The sequence below is a fragment of the Euprymna scolopes genome, chromosome 18 (genome assembly GCF_053919585.1).
Source record: "Euprymna scolopes isolate OS-2025 chromosome 18, ASM5391958v1, whole genome shotgun sequence".
Taxonomy (NCBI): Eukaryota; Metazoa; Mollusca; class Cephalopoda; order Sepiida; family Sepiolidae; genus Euprymna; species Euprymna scolopes.
Genome location: NC_136499.1, coordinates 50,750,263 through 50,772,611, shown reverse-complemented (window position 1 = coordinate 50,772,611; position 22,349 = coordinate 50,750,263). Strand labels below are relative to the sequence as shown.

General features: G+C 32.6%; 1 protein-coding gene across 6 annotated transcripts in view; it reads right to left on the bottom strand.

Annotated features, from left to right (window-relative positions):
- LOC145297618 (DIS3-like exonuclease 2) overlaps positions 1 to 22,349 on the bottom strand; it is a 162,488-nt gene that overhangs the window by 39,398 nt on the left and 100,741 nt on the right. For all 6 annotated transcript variants that reach the window (XM_080143690.1, XM_080143693.1, XM_080143692.1 and 3 more), the window contains 7 exons: positions 20,472 to 20,631; positions 19,857 to 19,969; positions 17,534 to 17,641; positions 14,430 to 14,498; positions 10,915 to 11,019; positions 1,855 to 1,991; positions 799 to 922 (listed from right to left, as the gene is read on the bottom strand). In XM_080143690.1, coding sequence (XP_079999816.1) covers positions 799 to 922; positions 1,855 to 1,991; positions 10,915 to 11,019; positions 14,430 to 14,498; positions 17,534 to 17,641; positions 19,857 to 19,969; positions 20,472 to 20,631 — 816 coding nt within the window. The remainder of the gene's footprint in view (positions 1 to 798; positions 923 to 1,854; positions 1,992 to 10,914; positions 11,020 to 14,429; positions 14,499 to 17,533; positions 17,642 to 19,856; positions 19,970 to 20,471; positions 20,632 to 22,349) is intronic.

Genomic DNA, 22,349 nt, shown 5'->3' with positions numbered 1-22,349 from the left:
TAAAATATATTTCTCCTCTAAAATTAAAAAAGTTCTTAAACTTTTTTTTAATTTTCAAAATTTTTCTTGCCTGATAATGATCGAAATGGTCTTCCCATCATAGCAAGACATGACTATATTTACATAAAGAAAATAAAACTTATAATTTTGCTCTCTTTGATTGAGCACTATGAATGACCCTTGTTGGAATTCAATGTGATTTTGCTGTGTGTGTGTGTGTGTGTGTATGTATATATACAGCGTGACCAAAAAAAAAACTAAATGTAAGCCATCATCTAGAACATATGCTGTAGAACAGAGAAAAAAAGGCCAAAGACCGTTGTGTTTTGATGTGATGTTTTGAATATAATAAACTAGTTATGACCAAAGTTTCATTTCATTCAGACAAAACACTAAGAAACGAGGCCTAATTAGAGTTGGGGTCCGTTTTTTTTTTGGGGGGGGGGGTCACCCTGTGCGTGTGCGTGTGCGTGTGCGTGTGTGTGTGTGTGTGTAGAGAGAGAGACAGACAGATTTACAAAACCAAAGGGAGGCCACTTTCTCAATCAAAATCCCTGGATCTTGGAACAGACTTCCAAGAGAGGTAATAAAGGTGCCAACAACGCAGCAATTCAAGGTGAATCTAGACAGGCGTTAGGCTACCATATCCTTTTCCAACATGCCAATTAAAACATGCTTGTTCTATTTATTTTGACAAATAAATTGAACGGTGTTGAATAAAGAGGTTCAAATATATGTTTTTATGAAAATTGGAATTTTTAAATAGAAAAAACAAAAAAAAAAACAATTTGTACTGACCAAATTTTCTATCATCTTTGTTTGTGGCTCTGGATGTCGTCGTAAAAAGGATTTATCAGGAAATGCTTTGTAGATGCGATGTGCGACTGCCATATTGGCTAGCAACATGTATTCTTCAATCAGCCTGAATGCAAAGAAAAAATATATGTATATATATAAATGTGTGAGGGTTATGAAATGCATCATTCAATGTTATGAAAATGAAAAACTGAAAATTGTTTATCATTTCAGCTTTTCTTCTTTTTTTTATTTCAGCCATCTTGAAAAAGTCTTAACAGAGAATACAAAATATTGAAGAAACAAACTTCATTTCTTTTTGTTCATATATATATATCTTTTTACTATTTATTCGAGGGTAAACAGTTACATTTGGTTGGTAGAAACAGCCATTTGTTTCAGTCAAATGGCGTTGAATGGTTCAAGGTCACCTGACGAAGTCTCATTGACTGAAACAGATGGATGTTGGTAGCGACTAAATGTAATTGTTTACCCTCGAATAAATAAAAAATATTTTGCTCTTGTTATCGAGCACTATCTAACAACCTCATTGTATTCATTAGTACCTACTTTTAAACATCTCAAACCTATATTATATATATAAGTTAGGTATTTTCCTAAACTAATGATAATGAACAGATCATTATGAATTTTGGAATATGTACTGAAGGTAACATGGTAAGTAACATGGACATTTTTTTTAAATTTTACCATTTAGGTGGTTAGTCAACCTAAATTTGCATTTTCCCTCCTAAACGTTTAAATAATCTAGATACAAAAAATTGAATAGAGGAAAGAATTGTTTTACTTCAAACTGAAAATCAAAATTAAGTAATATATTTTTTTAATTGATGCGAGCACATGAATATCAATGTGTTTGGTATAGTTTTAACCTGTTGAATTATGAATTATGGAATATGTATTCTAGACAAAAGTAGGACACCTATAGAGATTTATTTAATTTTTAAACACAAAGAACTTGAACATGATCACTCTTTCGTGATTAAAATTTAGGGTACAGAGAATTACACAAGAATCCAAAACGATTGGAAAACTCACTGATTGCTATCTTTTCGTTCATACACAGATATGCCAGTTGGCTGGCCAGTCTCTTTATCCAGCACCCACTGCAGTTTGACTTGATCCAGCCGTAAAGCTCCATCATCAAAACGTTTTTTCCGAAGAATTTTAGAAAGCTAAAAAAAAAAAAAAAAAAAAAAAAATCAAAGCAACATTTTCTAAAACAAAAATGTTAAAAAAAAAAAAAAAAAATGTCACTTTTCATTTGTTCAGGGTTCAGACATTTTCTGATATTACACAAGCTCATTCTAGTTCTTTTGGTTCAGCTGGTCAGCTGTCTCCAAAATCCATTCTGTGCAGACTATCTAATCATTTACGTTCAAGCTTTTACAACTGTTTATTCAGGAGGAAACACGTTCACAAATATACTGGCATAATCAACTCATTAGGTAATCTTCTTGCAGGGCAAATATAATGCTTACAGTAAAGCTTCTTAACCAATGTATTAGGTTTGACAAGATTTCACATTGCAGACCACTCTCATCATGGGTTGGTTGGTTTATTGGGGCTTCACGGCATATCAACACTGTGGGTCATTTAATGCCAAACTTTGTATTTAGTTGAGATAGTTTTTGTTGTTTGTTTTTTTTTTGGGGGGGGGGGTCCGAGTTATGTATTTTAGAATTTTTCGAGTTTTTATGGTTTAAAGTGATTTGAAGAGTTGTATTTTTTTTAGGTATTTGATGATTTGGTGTGGTGTTACCTTGTGAAAAAATTCTTTGATTTCGTTTACTGTATAATATTTATTTCTGATAGTTTCATATTTTTGGCATTCTGTTAATATATGTTTTATTGTCATCTGTTTGTCGCAGAAAGTGCATTTTGGTTTTTCTGTTGCTTCGATTAGGTATGAGTGTGTTAATTTGGTATGTCCGATTCTGATTCTGTTTAGAACGATATTTTCTCTTCGTCCTTTTATTGTTTTGTTTTTGTGTTTTATTATGGGTTGGTGCTCGTGTAGTTTGTTTTGGGTATATGTGTCCCATTTTGTTTGCCATTTATTTTTGTTATATTCCCTTATTTTTCTGCTGAAATCTGTGTATGGTATTTTGATGTTGGTTATATTTTTGCTAATGGCTTCTTTGGCTAATTTGTCAACTTCTTCATTGCCTGGAATGCCAACATGACTTGGTATCCAGGCTAAGATTACTTCTTTTCCTTTTTCAATAATTTCATTGTATTTGTTCATTATATCTAATATATAAGGATGCTCTAGTTCTTCTCCTCTTAGAGCTACGATGCATGATAAAGAATCAGTATATATAATCAATTTTTTCTTATTGTCGTTCTTAATTAATTCAAGTGCCATTTTGATTGCTTGTAATTCTGCTGTGTATATTGATGTGTCGATGGGAAGTCTTATTTGGAGATGGTTTTGTCCATCTATACATGCCGCACCTGTTCCTTTTTTTGGTTTTAGCTCCATCAGTGTATATTTCTTTGTGTTGTAGGTACTTTTCTCTGAGTTCGCCGAAGTGGCTTTTATTTATTAAGTTGTTAGTATTGTTTTTTTGGTATGTAGTAAGAGTCAGATCAGTGCTTGGATCTTTCAAAGTCCATGGTGGTTTGTTGCTTACTGTGTGTGTGACTATGTTATTAGGGTTTTCATTAATTTGAGTTAATATTTCTTTGATGCGATATCCAAAAGAAGGTATGTTTTTTGGTTTGCTGGTATAAAAGTTTGTATATTGTAGGTTGAAGGTTTTTTTGTGCGTTAGGTTGTTTGGAACACTTTGTAGTTTTATTGCATATTGTGTTATTAATTTCTGCCATCTTAAATGTAGAGGGGGTTCATTGGCTTCTATGTATAGGCTTTCCATGGGTGATGTTTGATATGCTCCCAAACTAAGTCTTACTCCTTGGTTTTGTATGGGTAATAATTTTTGGAGATAGGATTTACGGGTGGAGCTATATGTGATGCATCCATAATCTAATTTTGATCTTATGTGTGTCTGGTATATTTTTAACATTGTGTCTTGGTCTGCTCCCCAGTCTGTTTTTGATATTACTTTTTAAATTTTCATTGCTTTTTGGCATTTTTGCTTTAAGTTAGTGATATGCATATTGAAATTAAGTTTATTGTCCAGTGTGATACCTAGAAATTTCGTGTGTTGTGCTATTGGGATTGGGTTTCCTTGTATTTGTAGTTGTGGGTCCAGGTGATATTTTTGTTTTCTGCAGACAGTTTTGTTTTGCGTCAACTTGAATCCATTTTTATCGATCCAGTTTTCTATTTCGTTTAAGCATTGCTGCATCTTTCTTTCAATTGTTGTTATATTTAATGCAGAATATGCAATTGAAAAGTCATCTACAAATAATGATCTTTCAAATTGTGCATCAACAATTTGTGTAGTTTCATTTATTTTAATTAAGAATAAGGTGGTGGATAATATGCTACCTTGTGGCACTCCTGCTTCTTGCTCGTATTGATCTGATAGTGTGTTTCCTTGTCGTACTTTGTAGTATCTTTGAGACAGGAAGTTTTGTATAAATATTGCCATATTTCCTCTTATTCCCATATTGTGTATGTCTCTTAGGATTCCATATTTCCAGGTTGTATCATAGGCTTTTTGGATGTCGAAAAAGACTGCCACCACGTGGTGTCCACGTATGAAATCGTCTCTAATAAATGATTCTAGTCGTACTATTTGGTCATTTGTGCTTTGTTTTTGTCTATATCCACTCTGATATTTTGATAAGAGGTTGTTTTTTTCCAGGTACCACATTAAGCGGTTATTTATCATCCTTTCCATAGTTTTGGAGAGGCAGCTGGTTAGGGCTATGGGTCTGTAACTGGTTGGGTTACTTGCATTTTTATTTGGTTTGGCAATTGGTATGACAGTTGATTCAAACCAGGATTTTGGTATTTCTCCTGTGTTCCATATTTTTTTATATATGTTAAGCAACAGTTTCAAAGATGACTCTGGTAGTTGTTTTAGGAATTGATAGTGCATATCGTCTGGACCTTGAGTTGTATTTCTGCTTTTATTTATTGCTCTTTTTAGTTCTTTTATGTTGAATGGTATGTTGTATGTTTCTTTGCTATTAGTTGTAAAATTAAGTTTTTCTCTTTCTGCTGTTTCTTTATGAATTTGGAATGATGTTGAGTACTGTTTGTTTGATGAATTTTTGTAGAATTCTTCAGCTAGTAAATTAGTTATTTCTTTTTTGTTTATGCATTTTAATTAAATGGTTTATGGTATTTTGTGTTTCTTTTCCAGCTATTTTCTTTATTATATTCCATGTTTTTTTTAGTTGGTGTTTGGTTGTTTATCTGTGAAATATAGTTTTTCCAGGATGTTTTTTTGCTTTGTTTTATGATGTATCGTGCTTTGGCACGCATTTCTCTATATTTTTGTAAGTTAATTGTTGTAGGGTTTTGTTTGAATTTTTTAAGTTTTTTTTTTTCTTTCTTTGACAGCTTTTTTGCAGGTTTCATTAAACCAAGGGTTTGATTTTTTTGTGGGGTTTGTTGAAGTTTTGGGTATTGTTTTGGTGGCAATATTATTTAAGGTTTGTGTGAAATGTTTTAGTGGTTCTTCTTTATTTAGAATATTTGTGTCTAATTCTGTTCTGCATAGATTGGTAAATGTTTCCCAGTTGGCTTTATGTAATTTCCATTTTTGGACTTTTTCTTCCGATATTTTTTGATTACTTTTAAGTATGATGGGATAGTGATCACTTCCGTGCTGATCTTTTAGTACATCCCAATGGAAGTCCATATAAATGGATGGAGTGCATATTGTTAAGTCTATTGCAGACATGGATCCATTGGCTGGGTGCATGTAGGTATTTTTACCATTGTTTAATATACATAGGTTTGTTGTATTTAGGATTTCATTTATTATATTACCTTTGTTGTTGTTTTGATTACTTCCACAATGGTCACTGTGCGCATTAAAATCTCCCATTATTATAAATGGGGGTGGGAGTTGGTTAATTAGCATGTCTATTTCTTTTTTTTTTATTGGCTGATTTGGTGGAATGTATATGGAGCAGATTGTGATTTTGCGGTGTAGGTTAGCCATTAGTGCTATTGCTTGTAATTCAGTGTTTAATTGGAGGATTGTGTGATGTATAGTGTTTTTGATTAGTATGGACACTCCTCCGATTGCTCTATTTGTTGTAGATATATGGGTTTTGTCGTACATGTTATATTCTTTGAATTTGTAGTTGTGGTTTTCTTTGAGTAGTGTTTCTTGTAGACATATTGCTGCTGGGTTATGTTTGTTGATGATTTCTAGTATTTCTTCATCATTAGGTTTTAGTCCTCTGCAGTTCCATTGTAGGAATGTTTTGTTATGCTTTGTAAGGTTTTGCATGGGTATTGTTTTTATTTATTTTTCCTTATTTATCGTCATTTATAAGTTCATGGGGTAAGAGGGGTATGTTTTGATTCCTCAGTCTCCATGACTTCTTGGTTTTTGGGTTCTAGAGGCATAGTGTTAATTTGGTTATCTCTATTTTTGGATTGTGAGCATGGTCGTGGTGTGTTGGGGAGTTTAGGTTCATGTGCCGCAGAGGTTGTTTCGCTGTTCCGCCGGTCCCTTCTTTCTGGGGGATCCTTTGGCATGTCTACCTCTTTCTGAACACCCAGGGGAGTGTCTTTTGGCCTGGAGAGTCAACGTGACCTGTCCGTTGAATTTTTTTTTCCTGCTATTTTGTTTCTTTTTTCCTCTGGTATGTTTTTTGGTGTTTGCTTTTTTTTGTTTTCTTTTTCGGCTAAAGGGGTTGTTTCTATTGAGTGTGATGTTTGGGTTTTTGGTTCCAGTGAGGTTTTGTTTATATTTATTTTTTTCATTTCTTCAATTGTGTTTATTAATATTTGGATTTAGTCGGTGAGGTCTTGGATTTTAATGTCTAAGTTTGTTGTGTGATAATTGTCATTGTGCTTATTAATATTAGGAGTATTCTTTTTTGTTATTTATGAATATTTGGTTGTTTCAACTTTTTTCCTTGCTTCTGGGTAGGTGATGTTTAGCGTGTGTTTAATTCTGGTAATTTCTTTTTTTCAAATTTCACAATCTTTGGAGTAGACACTGATTTTCTTTACAGTTGGCACATTTGGGAGTTTTTTGACAGTTGGTATGGTTGACATTTTCTCTGGGTGGCGTGTGCATTGATTCTGATGGTGGCCAAATTTTTGACATTTGAAGCAACGCAGTGGGTTGGGGATGTAAGTTTCGACTTTCAGTTTCTCATAAGCTATTTTTATTTCTGGTGGGATTTTTTGTTGGTAAAAGGTTAGTATGTATGTGTGTGTGTCTATCATTTCTCCATTTTTTTTTAATTTGAATTCGTCTAATGTCTGTTACATTCTGTTCTTTCAGATATGAACGTATTTCGCCAATGGGACAAAGTGAAAGTTCACGACTTTTTACCACTCCTTTGCATGTGTTTAGTGTTTTGTGGGGGTATGTTTTTATTTTTATATTATCGAAATGTTTCCATTTTAGGAGTTCTACTGCTTGTGGTTTTGTGAAGATTTCTATTAGCAGAGTGCCATTTCTTAATTTTTTAACCATTTTGGGTTTTATGCTTTTAGATAATATTTTCTCTATCTTAAAGGGGGAAAGTTTGGTTAATGGTGTTTCTTCAGTGGATTCCATTATTATAAAATTTGGATATATATTTTGTTCCTCAGTCGAGTCGCTATCCGAAGTGTCTAGCAGTCTTTTTTTACTTGGTGTTTTGTAATTCATTAGGATTGTTTGTGGGTTCATCATTCCTGCTCCCCACCCACCTCGGAGCCCTATTTGGAATGCGCACAGGGGGGAAACCCATTCGCCCTGGCTACAACAGGGTTACAGGAATGGTATACTTGCATATAATGTAGACTTCGAGCATTTGTGTTTCTTAATTTTTCTCATCCAAGTAGAAAATGGGAAATATTAGAGGAAAACAGCCATGTCTAGTTTTTATTCATTATATACAATTGACCCTTGGCCACCGCTTTCACCACTTATTTATGGATCTGTGTTGATGGGAGAATGTTGTGTAGTATTTAGGTTTTGTGTAGGTTATATGTGTATAAGTGGTGTGCTAGATATGACCAGCCGATTGATCGGATCGGGCCCATCCGACCGCCCGTTTAGCCCAGTAAGGGCCAAAGTGGTGTGTTGGGAAGTGGGGGTACTAAAATCTGACCTCCAAATACCACCAGGATCCCGTCCTAATGGCATTATGGGTCGCTACCCACGGCCAACAGGTAGCCCCATTGAGGGACTTCTACTCTCTGCAGGGGGGCAGTCGGCATATTCTGATGCCCTGCCGACAGGGTCTAGTGGAATCTTGATCGATTTGAAAAATTTTTCATTTCCATTTGTTTTTGTTTTTTTTAAATATTTATTTATGGACTTTAGTTTAATTGTTTTTATTATTTTGGTTCGTATTTTTAAGTTAGGGAATCAGTAGGGAAGTAGGGGTGGAATGACAAAAATAAAAAAAAAAGAATGTGGGGGGGAGGAAGGGAGGGAGGGGATTGTTGTTTTTATTTTTGCAGAACATATTTAAGTTTTACAAAAGAGGATAGAAAACAAAAAACGGAAACTTAATGTAGGTGCATTTCGTCTCAGGAAGCCAAAAGACAGCCTGATCTGGTAGCACCAGTTCATCATGGGTCTGTCAATGCACTGCAGTCAGGCAAGGGAGATATGAGTGAGAGCTCAGCATTCACTGGCATATATCATAACACACTTGCTACACAATTTACCCCGTGTGTAGAGAGGGATAACTTGCGATGACAACAATGGCAACAATTCACAAAAGTTTGCCCAGTTTATATCCATCACCTTCACTCAGCATATCTTTTGGATGGCAGAAAGAGTTTACTGCCTCCACAATATTGTCATCTTGTACCATCTCTTTGTAGTGATGACTCAATAGGATGATCCTACTAACTTACCCTCCTAACACTGACTAACTTACCTGCATTTTTGTGAAGCCTACTTTATAAAATCTGATGTTAAAAGAAAGCCACAAGATATTTTACAACTTATAGGAAGAACTGAGCTTGCTACTTCAACTGTTCCACATCTAATCCAAGAACTCGTGCATTATTTCAACATGATCATACAACCAAATTATACTCTTCTGCACACATCTCCCTATACTATTTGTATTTTGTTTTTTGACCTGTGAAACTCCACAAATTATTTAAGGTCAGTTATGTCTTTAATTGGGAGTCTTTATTTTTCTTGATTCAAATCTGATAAATTTTTAGTTTTTTCAGGAATTTAAAGATATTCTCTATATTATTGTATTCAGATAGATTTTTCATATTATTAATGTTAAAAAAAAACTTTCTGAGGTTCTTTAGTATTTCACATTTCATAAAGGATGCATTTGATTTTGATAGGTGTTTGGCATATGCTACATCTTGGTTGTAATTCTTTGTTCAGTATAAAAGAGTGTGTGAGACTTGTGTGGAGTCGGAATAGGGTAACTTGTTCCTGTACAGATTTAATCTTTCTCTCAAGTCATCAGAATTAAGTCTTTCTTTAGGCCTCGCATTACTCATCCATTGTATCATTATATCATCCTAGCATTTTCTTCCATGCAACACATGTGCTCAACTCTCACTTGCCAGGTTTCATTTCCCTGCATCACACGGAATACACATACCTGCTAGACCCTTCCATTGGTCGACAATGGTAACATTTTGCTGGTTAATAATTGCAGAAGTTGCCGAAGCTTAATCTATTTACTCTTAACTTACAATCACATTAACACCTGCTCCACCTTGTGCTTTAATGGCATCATCAAAATATCAAAACCTCTGAACAACAATAGTTTTTCATCCATCTCTTGTGTAACACTTCTTCGACACAAACTGATTACCCTCTAAACTTACTGGTACTTATGCAGAATTTGAACCAGACATAATTCACCATCCACTCAGCTTTGCTTGGAGCATGACGACATGCGCTCAGGTTTCATTGTAACCTGACGTAAGACACCAATCAATGCATGGCAAAGGAAAAGAAAAAAAAAAAAATCAACGGAACCAGCCAAGAGCATCTCAACAATTATCTTTACGAGTTTATGTGAAGACAGGAATTTGGTAATGATCCTTCTGTCTCCATCTTAAATGATATATTGAAAAGCTACCCGATTGGATTGGCAAAGTTTCTTCGACATCCACTGTGTCTTTTCTCACCTCACTTTAACATTGTCTAATATGACAGTAGAAAAGTTTACCTAATCCTAAGGGAATATCCCGGCTGTCTAAATCTAATTAAAAAAAAAAAAAAAAAACAGTTACCCAGCCCTACCCTACAGGAAAAAAAAATATTCAAAAAAAAAAAAAAAAAAAAAAAAATTTTTAAAACTACAAAAAAATAAATAAATAAAATAAACAAAAATATTACATGAAAAACAATGAAAGAAAACAAAAAAAAATTGTTTTCTTTTTAATTTTGTTCAATTTTATTCGACAAAAAAAAAAAAAAAAAAAATGGTTGAAAAAAGAAAAATCTAGCTTGTTTATTTTTTTTTTCACTTAAAAAAATGTTACAAAAATAAAACAAAAATCGTTACGGTAGGTTGTTGTTTCTTTTTTATTTTCGTTATATCTTTATTTCTTTTTCTAGTGATTTTATTATTTTTAAATGTTTTTTTTCAGTATTTTTCTTAGGTAGCGTTGTTGTGCTTTGATAATCCACAAAAGCCAGCATGTTCTGAGCAAAGCCGAGCAGCAGGTTAGTTACATCTGGTTCAAATTCTGCACAAGTACTTCTAATGTACACAATGCTTACAAGTAACACAAAAAAAATTGAATTGCACCCGATTCCCTTTCCACTAACTGAGCAGGGGAAACTTTCCACTTTCTGGAGGCTTTCCAACACTACAACCACTGATTATCACTTTGCTCTTGATAGCATTCGCTCTCAAAACTTCACTTTTCATAGCATTTTTCTAGGTCTTTAACTTAAGTATACTTTCCATTGTTCCATAGGCAAATACTAAATCATCAATGTACAACATCTTTTTTGGACAAACCGTACAAAATTTTCTCAATCAGTCTAATTTGATACTTACCTTGCATAAAGTCAAAACCCTCTCTTTTATATCTTGTGCAGAAAATTTGTGAATTTCAGGCAGTTGATCCTCAGTAAATTCACGTTGGGGTTCCTCAATAAAACCCTAATGTAAAAAGAAAGAAAATGTTTGAAGTGAAGATCAAATGATAAAATTATAACAATAAAAAAGGAAACAAAAACAATCACTACTTCTTGAAAACGGATATGAAATATGAATAAAGAAAAATAGATAAATTTCAGACATAACCCTTTCTTTAATCCATGGAGGTAACTTGTTCTCGTTTCATCAGCCATGACTTGTTAGAAGTCTTTAGCAATTCGTAATTGTATTTTAGTATCATCCACGCTGAGGATTGAAACTTCAACCTCCAGAAAACTGTCACTTAGAACTGCTTAATAATTAGTATTCATATCAGTTACACTATGGGTCCCTGCAAAAGGACGTTCAAAATTCAGTACAAATTCCCAAGTCTGAAAACATACACGTAAAGAAAGTCGGAGATTACATCAGCCGAAATAGTGTGAGAATAATTTCCAAGATGAGAACAGTAGTCCAAATACTCCAAATTATTAATCCCCATCTCAAAAAATATATACAGTATAATTACGTTGACACACTGGTTCTCATTAGATGATCGAAATTAAGCAACGTTGAGCCTGGTCAGTACCAGATGAGTGCCTATTTGGGAATATCAGGCGCTGTATGAAGGAGGACCGCAATACCTCCCTGTAAGAACTACCAAAAATCTAATGTCATCATATCTCCTGATAAGGATTTACACGTGATTGGGAACCGTTTGTGAATTTAATATTCTCATGAAACTTCCTCCTTTAGAGGAACTTGGTCCAACTTGCACATAGAGTGAATGCAGTCTTCTTTTATTTCAAAATTTCTGAAACATAAAAACTTATGTGTCTATAAAGATTAAAATAACTTTGCTTACTGTGAAAATGAGGAATAGAAATCACACTTCATGAATATATATATATATATATATATATATATATACTCGGGGTTTTTTTATTCAAAAGTAATGGACTAATGAATTCAATGAGGTTGTTAGATAGTGCTCAATAAAAAGAGCTGATAATACTTGTTTATTGTTATATAAACATGGTCACATCCTGCTGCTACAAATAGCCACTTGTTTCAATAAAACAACAGATATCATCAGGCAGCGACTTGACTATTCAAAAGTTCAATGAATAATCTGCCTGATGATATCTGTTTGATTGAAACAAGTGGCTATTTGTAGCAGCAGGATGTGACCATGTTTATATAACAATAAACAAGTATATATATATATATATACACATATATATATATATATATATATATATATATATATATACCAGACACCATAACGTTCAACGCTGGACAAGGCGCACACTGCTATTTAATTTGACACTCAGTTTTTACATCAGTAATAAGTACATGTCTCTTACTTCCATCAAAATAAGACTTCTATAACTGGATTTACAATAAAATTTACTTTAAAATGGTAAATTAATATTTTTGTTGTGATTTGTATATTCAAAGAAATCAGTATTTAAATCTGACTATTAACGATGAAACCTGTCAGCATAGCGGTAGATCACTTTTTGCAAATAAGTAGTCGGGGTGTATTCACATAAATACTTGAAGCAGAAGTTGTACCCATCAACAACGTTTCTAGTTGTTTTAGCTAATCAGGGAAAAGAATCGTCTTTGCTACGGAATTTGAACAAAATACATACGTCTTTCCAGTCAAAAGTTAGAATATCTCAAAGTTGACGCTTTGTAGTACAGAGATAAGTAAAGATAGAAACTGTTCAAACACTATTTAATAGCGAAAATATTAATTTCTTTTGTTCTAAAATTTGAAAAACGTTTTATGCACGAATCGATAGAAATAGTGACAAATGCATATAAACATGAGAATTTTTGTGTGCCGAAACGCACACAAAAAAATCTATAAACAAAATGTTCATCAACTAACTTATGAACATAAAGTATTCATTTTATTTTTGTTATTTAGAAAGCGTAAGTTTTTAATTATGGAAAGGAAAAAGATATTTTAAAAAAGTAAATTCTTTGAATAAGAATGATCGACAATGATCACGCTTTTAAATGAGTTAAAACACAGAAACCACTTCTCCAGTTAAGTAAAACAATAACTTTTATTAGGTTTGTTTCATAATCCACAGAAGTGGTCCAAAAACAAATATATAACAAATAAATGATACCAAAGTCAACTACTCTTCTACCTACCTTGATGAATTTTTGGTGTTGTAAATGCTTACTCTGTTCAAAAAACAAGTAGCGTTATGCGTTACATGAGAACAAGAAAAAAATGGGCGCAATGTCTGTTGAAGTCTCGACAATGACTTAAAAATTACATAAAATAGTGGTAGAAACTCACCCGATAATTGTCACGGTAACTTGAAGCTGTTAAAAATTTAATTATCCTAAATAGTTTAACGAACTTGAAAACATAATTGTAAGCTGTACAAAATTTCCTTTCATTTGATATGCTACAAACCATATTTTTCTAATAATTTCTTTGAATTGTGTCGTGGTGGCTATCTTGGATTTCCTGGTTGCCATCTTGGATTTTTCAGTGTAATGATGACAAATGATAAAGTCCATCAGAATAATATTTTGCATAATGATAAAGTCTTACCTCCCATTTTTTAAACTGTTTTTTATGATGCTTCTATTGAAGCTGTTAAAATGAAACTTAATTATAATTAGAATGCTAATTAGTTTAATGTACTTGAAAACATAATTCTGAACTGTACAAAATTTCCTTTAATTTGATTTGCTACAAGCCATACTTTAATAATTTCTTTGAATCATGTCATAGTGGCATTTTGGATTTCTTGGTTGCCATCTTAGATTTTTCATGATGTTATAATGGCAAATGATAATGTCCATCAGAATAATACTTCCTATGATGATAAAGTCTTATTTACCATTTTTCTTAGCTGTTTTTATGATGTTTCTACTTAAAGCTGTTAAAATGAAACTGAAATATGCTAATTAGTATACTAATAAGTCCATAAGTTACCAAGTGAGATGGTCGTAAATAACGCCAACTGAATCTTCATGGTATTATGATATGTTCAAAATTTCATCATAATATTTTAAAAAGATCTGAAGATGCAGCTTTTTAAGGATGGGTTAGTCTGTAAATTGTGCAAATTTCCTACCATTTTCAGTCACAAGTTTATATGCATTTGAATAGGACTGAGTTAAGGCAAAATATCCAGTGAACCACACATTTTTTGATACTTTGAATGGTCATAATTCCAGTTCTAATGTTTAATTTTAAAAAACTAAAGATATTTCATTGTTTTTATGCTTTTTTTCAATAATGCTTTGATTTGAGTTTATTCGATCTAAAGAAAAAATGGTGTGGTATTGTTAATACATATAGCATAACAGGAATGTATTTATAAACCCAACAAAATCAAAAACTATTCAAGAAAAGAAACTGATGTTTTTTTAAAACAAAATAATAAAGCTGTTACCTGAGCATGCGCATAGCTCATTTTGACACAAGAATTGATGACAGACCGACCAAACCATTCATTAACAATCTGAAATAGAAAAATACAAGATAAAAAGTCCACAAGAAAAGGGGGGAAATGCTAATGAAATATAGCTATATATATATATATATATATATATATATGTGTGTGTGTTTTCACAAAAACAAGACAAAAATAAAATTATTTATAGCAACAATTGTAACGTTAAAAAACAAAAATATACAATATGTTGCCATAAATAAATTTCTATTTTTGTTGTTTTGTTTTTGTGAAAACTTTATATAAATGTTCGATTACAGAAACTGATAATCATGAAGCTTAATATTTGAATCAATTTACTTTGGCTTAAATTTTTATTGGTATATGTGCATTGCCGATTGTTGATATATTTTAATATATTAAATTTTTGTTTAAAAATTATTTAATAATAATAATTATATATATATATATTATATATATATATATATATATATATATATATATATATAAGTTTCCCTTCCTTCCATTATGTACATAAAAGTGGAAGAGGGGCATTTTCTCAATCAAAATCTCTGGACGTTGGAATAGACTTCCAAAAGAGGTAATAAATATACCAACAGCACAATAATTTAAGGTGAATTTGAACAGGTGCTGGACTACTGTGTAAACTTTTGTCTATTGTGATGGAGTTTAGTCTTTTTTTAATAATGGTTAGGCTATTTACATAGTAATGGCAATGATTACACTTATCCTCAAGTCGCTTCTGATCCTTGATAAGCAGTGATTTATTAGCTAATGCTTGATAAGCAGTGATTTATTAGCTAATGCTACCCATCAAAAAAAAAAAAAAAAAAAGTAATGCTACCCATAAAAAAAGGAATGCTACCCATAAAAAAAGGAATGCTACTTATAAAAAAATTAATTTTATTATGAACATTACATTTTTAGCCTCATAATCAAGTGTCCAACATGTGAAACAGTTCCTATGTTTCAAAACTGATAACGCTTTTTCTTTTTCATTATTACAACATTGTGACATTTAATTCTATTTTATATTTTAACTACAGAAGTATTTAATTTTCTAGTAAAGGACAAAGTTAGCAAATTGCAATAATTCATAGATAATCAACATGAAAAGGAAAAAATTTTATCACACTGACAACCAATTTCAAAAATCATACTTTATGACGGAGAAGGAAGTATTAACGTTAATAGTGAGCCGACAGCATTTTGAAATATACGTAACCCCTTTACATATCCTCTCTCCCACAAAATTTACACTAACCACAATTCATTGATCTATGTGAACAAAATAGATTTCTTTTGTGGAACCTTTCATTACAAGAACTTAATTTAGACATTAAGGATATTATAGGTAGAGATGACATAATAACGGACACACTATCATGTAAATATGAATAGGAATAAAAGAAATAGAATTAAAATAGAAAAAGTTCTTTGTTTCTATTATAGGTGGAAGTGTAATGTATACCATAGCGGAGACCATAATGTAAAAAGCAGGCAAAGAAGAAGTCATGAACAGGCTGATTGCCCCCAGTATCCTGCCAACAGCTAAACAGTCTTCCCCAAACCATGCCCAACCTCCTTCCTCCTATTTTTTTTTCCAAACACTCAGCTGAGAACCTCCTTCCTCCCTCTCTCTTTCCAAAAGCAAAAAAAAAAAATGTGGCAAGTCAACCAGCAAAAGAGAAGTCAAACACCGTAGTCAACGGAAAAGCTGTTGCTTGGTCGATTTAAAAAAGGTGGAAAAGAAATTTTTTTAGCGGGAATATACAACCATGTGGGGACAAAATTTTCTCAGAAATATTCCACACACAACTGGGCCAAAGCCAACTGCACAAAAAACCATGTCTCATTCAGCTAAGTGATAGTGAGAATCCATGGCATATCAATCAGCATGCCATGTGCTCAAGTCACCCATGCAGAGATGATCGAAAAGGGACGACCTCGGTTTTCAAATTTCCTATGTTGTGATGAAGCCAAGATGGATACTAATGAGACACTTTTTTTCAGTCCAGGCTGCAGCAAAAAATTACAAAATCAACAGTGTAACTTGATGCTCTTACTTGAGCGAATGTGGAACTAGATTAAAAAAAACTGAGCTTATGTCCAGATAAAAACAGGATTAACAAAAGGATAATAGTGGATTGGTAACCTGCCACCTCAGAATTGAAAATTTGTGACAAAAAGGACCAAGAAAGACAATTAAATAAAGAAAAAATGCATGTATATATATATATAAGAAAAAAAGGAGAGGAAAAAAAAAAGGAAGAGATAGGACAATACATGGACGATGTTTCTATCTTTGGATGATTCGCAGCAGACTATGACCTGATATTTGTTTTTTTTATTTATTTTTCTTTCTTCACCTAATTAAGTGCATATTCTGCACCGTCCCTAACCATTGTAATGCCATTCGCATCAGGATTTTTTTTTTTTTTTCGGTTGCTTTATTCTTCTCATAATATTATTCATTATGATTGTATTCTAAGCAACCTCTCCATTTGCTTGTTGAGTTTGTTTTGTTGAAATTCCATAGAATAAAATCCCTTTTACAGGTCTCAATCATGCGTTGTCATTCTTGCTGTTCGTTTGCATCACACAAGGGTCAAACTGGACAATGTATCATGACATTGTCCAGTTTGATTTTTTTTTTTTTTTTATCATGTGTTGCGAGCAATGCAGGATTGAGAGCAAACAACAGGGAGAGTCGGAGATTCTGTTCAGGGGGCAATTGCCCCTGGCCTTAGCTTCTCCCAGCTCATAAGGAGAATAGCTACTTTAAGAAGGACAAATTCAGGAAAACGGGTTAGGGTTAGGGTTGACAGCGGAGAGAAAATATGGGAGCTGAGATTTGGTGTGAATTGAGGTGTCAGTGAAAAGGAGTTTTCTTTTGGGATTACAATAAGCTACACAATGCAAAGAATTAGGAGTGAAGTTAGTTAAACAGAAGACTGATAATGTTTTAAAGATCAACGCACAAAGAAATAAAAATCATATCAATGCATCTTGAAAAAATATTAGGCATACTAGAAAATAGTGAATAGCGAGGTAAAGGAATTCAAGACAAACATCAAACGTACCTCAGCTTTGTCGTTCATGTGCCATACAACAGAGAATGTAAGACGAGGTTGTCCAGGATTTAAACTGCATAACTGTTCACAAAGGATTCTTGGCAACATTGGAATCACCTAAAATGGTAAAAACAATTTTAAATAAATATGCAGAATAGGGACTGTATTATTGTAGGCGTATAAAGCAAACAAGATGTTCAATAAAATCTTGGTGCTTTTTTTTTTTCTTTTTGCATTACTGAAAACTGTAGCCAATATTTAAAATGCTAACAAACAGTTAAAGATTAAGAAAAAGAAACATTATTATGATTGAAAACAATCGCGTTGTAATTTCAATGAAAAATGTACTTGTGCAGTTTACAAACCAAGCTGAAATAACATTTAGAAAGCCATGGAAAAGAGATTAATTACTTTGTACTTTTACATAATTTAATAAACAAAAAATACTGTATGAAAAATTTAATAAACATTAGTACTATAATATTGTAAAATTAAAAAAAAAAAATGAATTTCACAAGTTTTTAACTATTTATGCCAAATTATCATTTTCATATGTCATCAACGTGTATATTTTAACATCCATTTTACATGTTAGCATGCGTTAAATGCAATTTCTCATGGTCTTCCTCACAAGCTTCCAACATTTAAACTTTACAAAGTACATCACAACTGCTTTTCTTTGGAAGACATTAATCAAGGCAAAACTTTTAAGGACTGAATTCTTTTTGATTAAAATATTTGATTTTTTGATTAAAATTTCATCTCCAGGTGATTGACTAGCCAGCCTATAAAGTGCTTGTCTATGTAAATTGTATACCTGTTTTCTAACAGCTAAACAAAAATAAATCTATGCGTGTTGTATAATCAAAGAGAACAAAAAGAGACAAGATCTGTTGAGCAACATTAAAGCAAGAGACAACAGTCATCCTCTTTCTCCAGAAGACAATCTGCAATATGTATCAAGGGTGCTCATAATGATCCACCATCCAAAACAGCTCATGGCGGGAGGGTACAAGTAAAAAAGAAAAACAGCAATTCAGAACTTTTGACTCGCATCTAATGAAAAAAAAAAAAACAATTTCTGGCCAAGATTTCAATAAAAGTTAGAACTGAAAATGTTTGTATTTATAATCATGGTGGGTTCACTTAGTGTCCATTAAAGATGGCAGACACATACATTTGATGCAGGCATTTGCCAACAAACAAAACAATTCTTCTGATTCTGTTGTAAAGAAATTTTCATGAGATTTTGTTGGTTGCTCATCATTTAGTTCAATCCATGGTATTCCTCTCATGAAGTTGCCAAGCTTTCAAGCCCTCTTTGATAGTTGCAGCCCAGGCCTCTAGTGTGCGGCCAATACCAAACAAGTCCTCAACTGCCATGATGCTCTGTTCATCCACCCACCATCACACTTGACATATTTAAACAAGTTGAGATGCTTCTCACACACTGCTACATCCAGGTGGAATTTGGAGTTTTCTGTGAAGAATAGAGTTGCCAACATGCTCTAACTTCATATGACATATCTAGCAAAGCTTGGCTCGGTCACTACAACATAATATCTAGTGTATATCAGGAAAAGTAATATCTAATGTATATCAGGAAAAGTAATATCTAGTGTATATCAGGAAAAGTAATATCTAGTGTATATCAGGAAAAGTAATATATATATATATATATATATGTGTGTGTGTGTGTGTGCGTACACTATAGTATCCCCCATCCCTGAAAGCTGAATCATCTTTAATATTACAGTGTGTGATAAAATTTTCAAAGTAATAATTTTTCATTTTAAAAATAAATAGTTTTTTTTGTTTTTTTTTTAATTGTTATATAAATCAATTTATGAATGCAGAAACAGCTAAATTTCAAATAACCAACATATTTTAAATGTACTCCAATAAGAGAAGAGCTCAACATTCAAAATATCCCAGTTTCCATAAGTTTTATAAAGTGGAGTTTGTTAAACTCATGTTTAAGTTATTCTGGCATTTTCATTCATCTGGATTGCTTTCCCAGCAAAGTTGTGAGTCTTGTCAACTGTACTACTTAACTCAAAACTTAGGGAAGAGAAATAGATGTATACCTTCATAGCTTTTCCCAAAATGTATTAATAAAGAGGATTTAAATTCAACTTCAATCAACAACACTTCAACTCTGCATGCAAAACTCACAGGACATGCACACCCATCACAAAATAAATCTCGAGCAAAAATTAAAAAAAATTATTTGGAATTCTTTTAAATTTCTGAATAATATTAAAAGAAAATTAAAATTTCATAGAAAATATTAACTCATAAGTATTGAAATGAGAAATAAAAAGAAATTGACCTTTTGAACCAAATAAACACTTGTGGCTCTTGAAGATGCAATTTTATCAAGTTCGCTGTTCTCTTTCAAGAAATATGTCACATCTGCAATATGGACTCCAATTTCGTATAAACCTATAAAAGAACAAAAAAAAAAAATGTTGAAGCAAGACAGAATACAAAATAATGCAAAGTAAAGAAGATACAGTTTGGCATTTAAAAACCAAGATTCAAGCCCTTGTATTTCACAAAAACTCACTCTAAGCACTTATCAAACAAAAAAGTTTTATTCAAATAAAACAAAAATTTTAATTGTTTTACTATTACGATTTAACTTGTTTTAAAATAAAAATTCTCTTCCCTCTTATGGTAAAAATAATTCTCAATTAAATATTCTTTAAATAAACCTTTCAGCAATTGGGTGATCCCATCTTTTAAAACAGAGGAGACTGTGATAACATGTATACAAATATGAACCTGCCTTAGCACGTTATATGGATTATTACTGCTCTCATAAGAAGGTGGATTTTGAGAACACACTCTTTAGACAATATAGTGCAATAGGACAGGACATTCAATGCCAGGGAAAATAGATAACAAACGAGTGATGGGTTCACATGAATAGAAGAAAACTTACCATTTTCAAGCTTATCACAAGATACTGCATCATCGAGATCCCGTGCACTGACAGGGTCAATTGTGAAGACACACGTGTTGGTAAAATCTCGTCTCTTACTGTATTCTTCACTCGGGATTGTCCATGGTTGATCCACTTTCAACGGCAGAGAGGCTAAAGACTATTTTGTGGAATAAAAAATTGTTGAGTTATTTTTAATCATCTACATCATAATTCAAGTCATAAAGGATTAAACTATAAAAATAATTTTATAAAATCAACTGTAAATTCTCTAGAGTACAATGTAGACTACAATGTATTGTGGAGTAAGTCACTACACGGAGACATGTGAAGCTTCCTCCCAGTGTATCATAGTGGATCTCAGACTAGAGCAGGCAATCAATCAATTTGATTGAAAAATGGATAATGATTGATAATTTCACTAATTTTGATGACAATGTATTGGAAGTGTGAAACATCCGTTAATTCTAATTCAATCCTGGGCAACGTTGGGTCTCCCCATTAGGCATAAAATATAATAGGATTATTATAATTATTTACACTTAATAGTAATGCACAAAAATATGAAAAAATGCCCAAGCTTTTTTTTTTTTTAATTTTTTTAGTTTGTTCGAGCTGGGGATGGAGCATCCGACCAGATGCCAAACATTCACCCACTAACTCAGATATTCCAACCGAGAGATCTTTTTAAGATTCTAACCGTCCTTTTAAGTGCAATTGTTTGAATTGCTCTTGCACTTGGTTCACCAGGTATATTTGTCAGGTAGTTTTTGAAATTCTTTTTCAGGAGTCCAGTTGCTCCTATAATTACTGGAATACGTGAATATGAAAAGTGACATTACCATTATGTGTAGCGATCAGAACTGGTCTGAACAGAAGTGGTAACTGACCTACAATGTTGTCACATAGGAGGTCAAAACAAAAAAAAAAAAATCAAAGAGAGGGTAAATTCTCCAGAGTTACATTTGTAGCAAAATCAGCCAATGGTTGAATCAACTAAATAGAAGACTACTCCACCATCACATGGTCTGGGATTTCATATATTAGGAAAAACAGGCCCAAATAGTTGAAAATATATTTCAAAGATCATACAATTCTTTAAGTTACAACATACAAATGTTACAGCAAGTTTCATGTCTGCAAGAGACAATAGTCAGATGTTTTTGTAGTGGTTCGTTAAAATAACTAGCGTTGGGATGATTAATTGGAATTAGAAAAATTATGTTTATTTTCTGATGCCAAAAACGATTCTTTAGGGCTTTTTGTTTTGTTTAAAACTTAATTTTTTCATTGCTGACACTAATAATAAATATTTGATTTTAAGTTACCAGTAAAGCTGAAATCTATAGATCATTTCAGACAAGTGTATTTGTACGTTTGCGAAAATATATTAACATATTAAATGGGTTTTTATGGGTCATCTATAATATAAGTTTCACCTGTTTGTTTAAATGTATGTATGTATGTTTGTATGTGTGCCTAAAACTTTTGACAGAGGTGACAGATTTTCACAAGATCAGCATCGTTTTGAGTCTTGACCTTTTAGACAACAAATATCAAAAAACCATTAATTCCTTCACCCTCAACTGGGTATTTTCTATAGTGAGGGATCGTTTTTTTTTCGACAATATTTTTTAAAGTTATCCCTTCTTTTCAATTGACTAGCCTTAATTTAAACCTTCATCACTTCCAGTTTGGCGATGGACGTAACAGCAAAGACATCATTTTATTTCACATTCTTTTCCTCCTTCGTGGTACAGGTTCAGGCCTGCCTGCCTAGTATCACTTTTTTTTTCTTTCTTTTTGCTCAGCACACACCTCCAAACACCCAGGCAATGCCAAGCACCCAAACTAGTTCAAAAATAAAAAAAAAAAAAC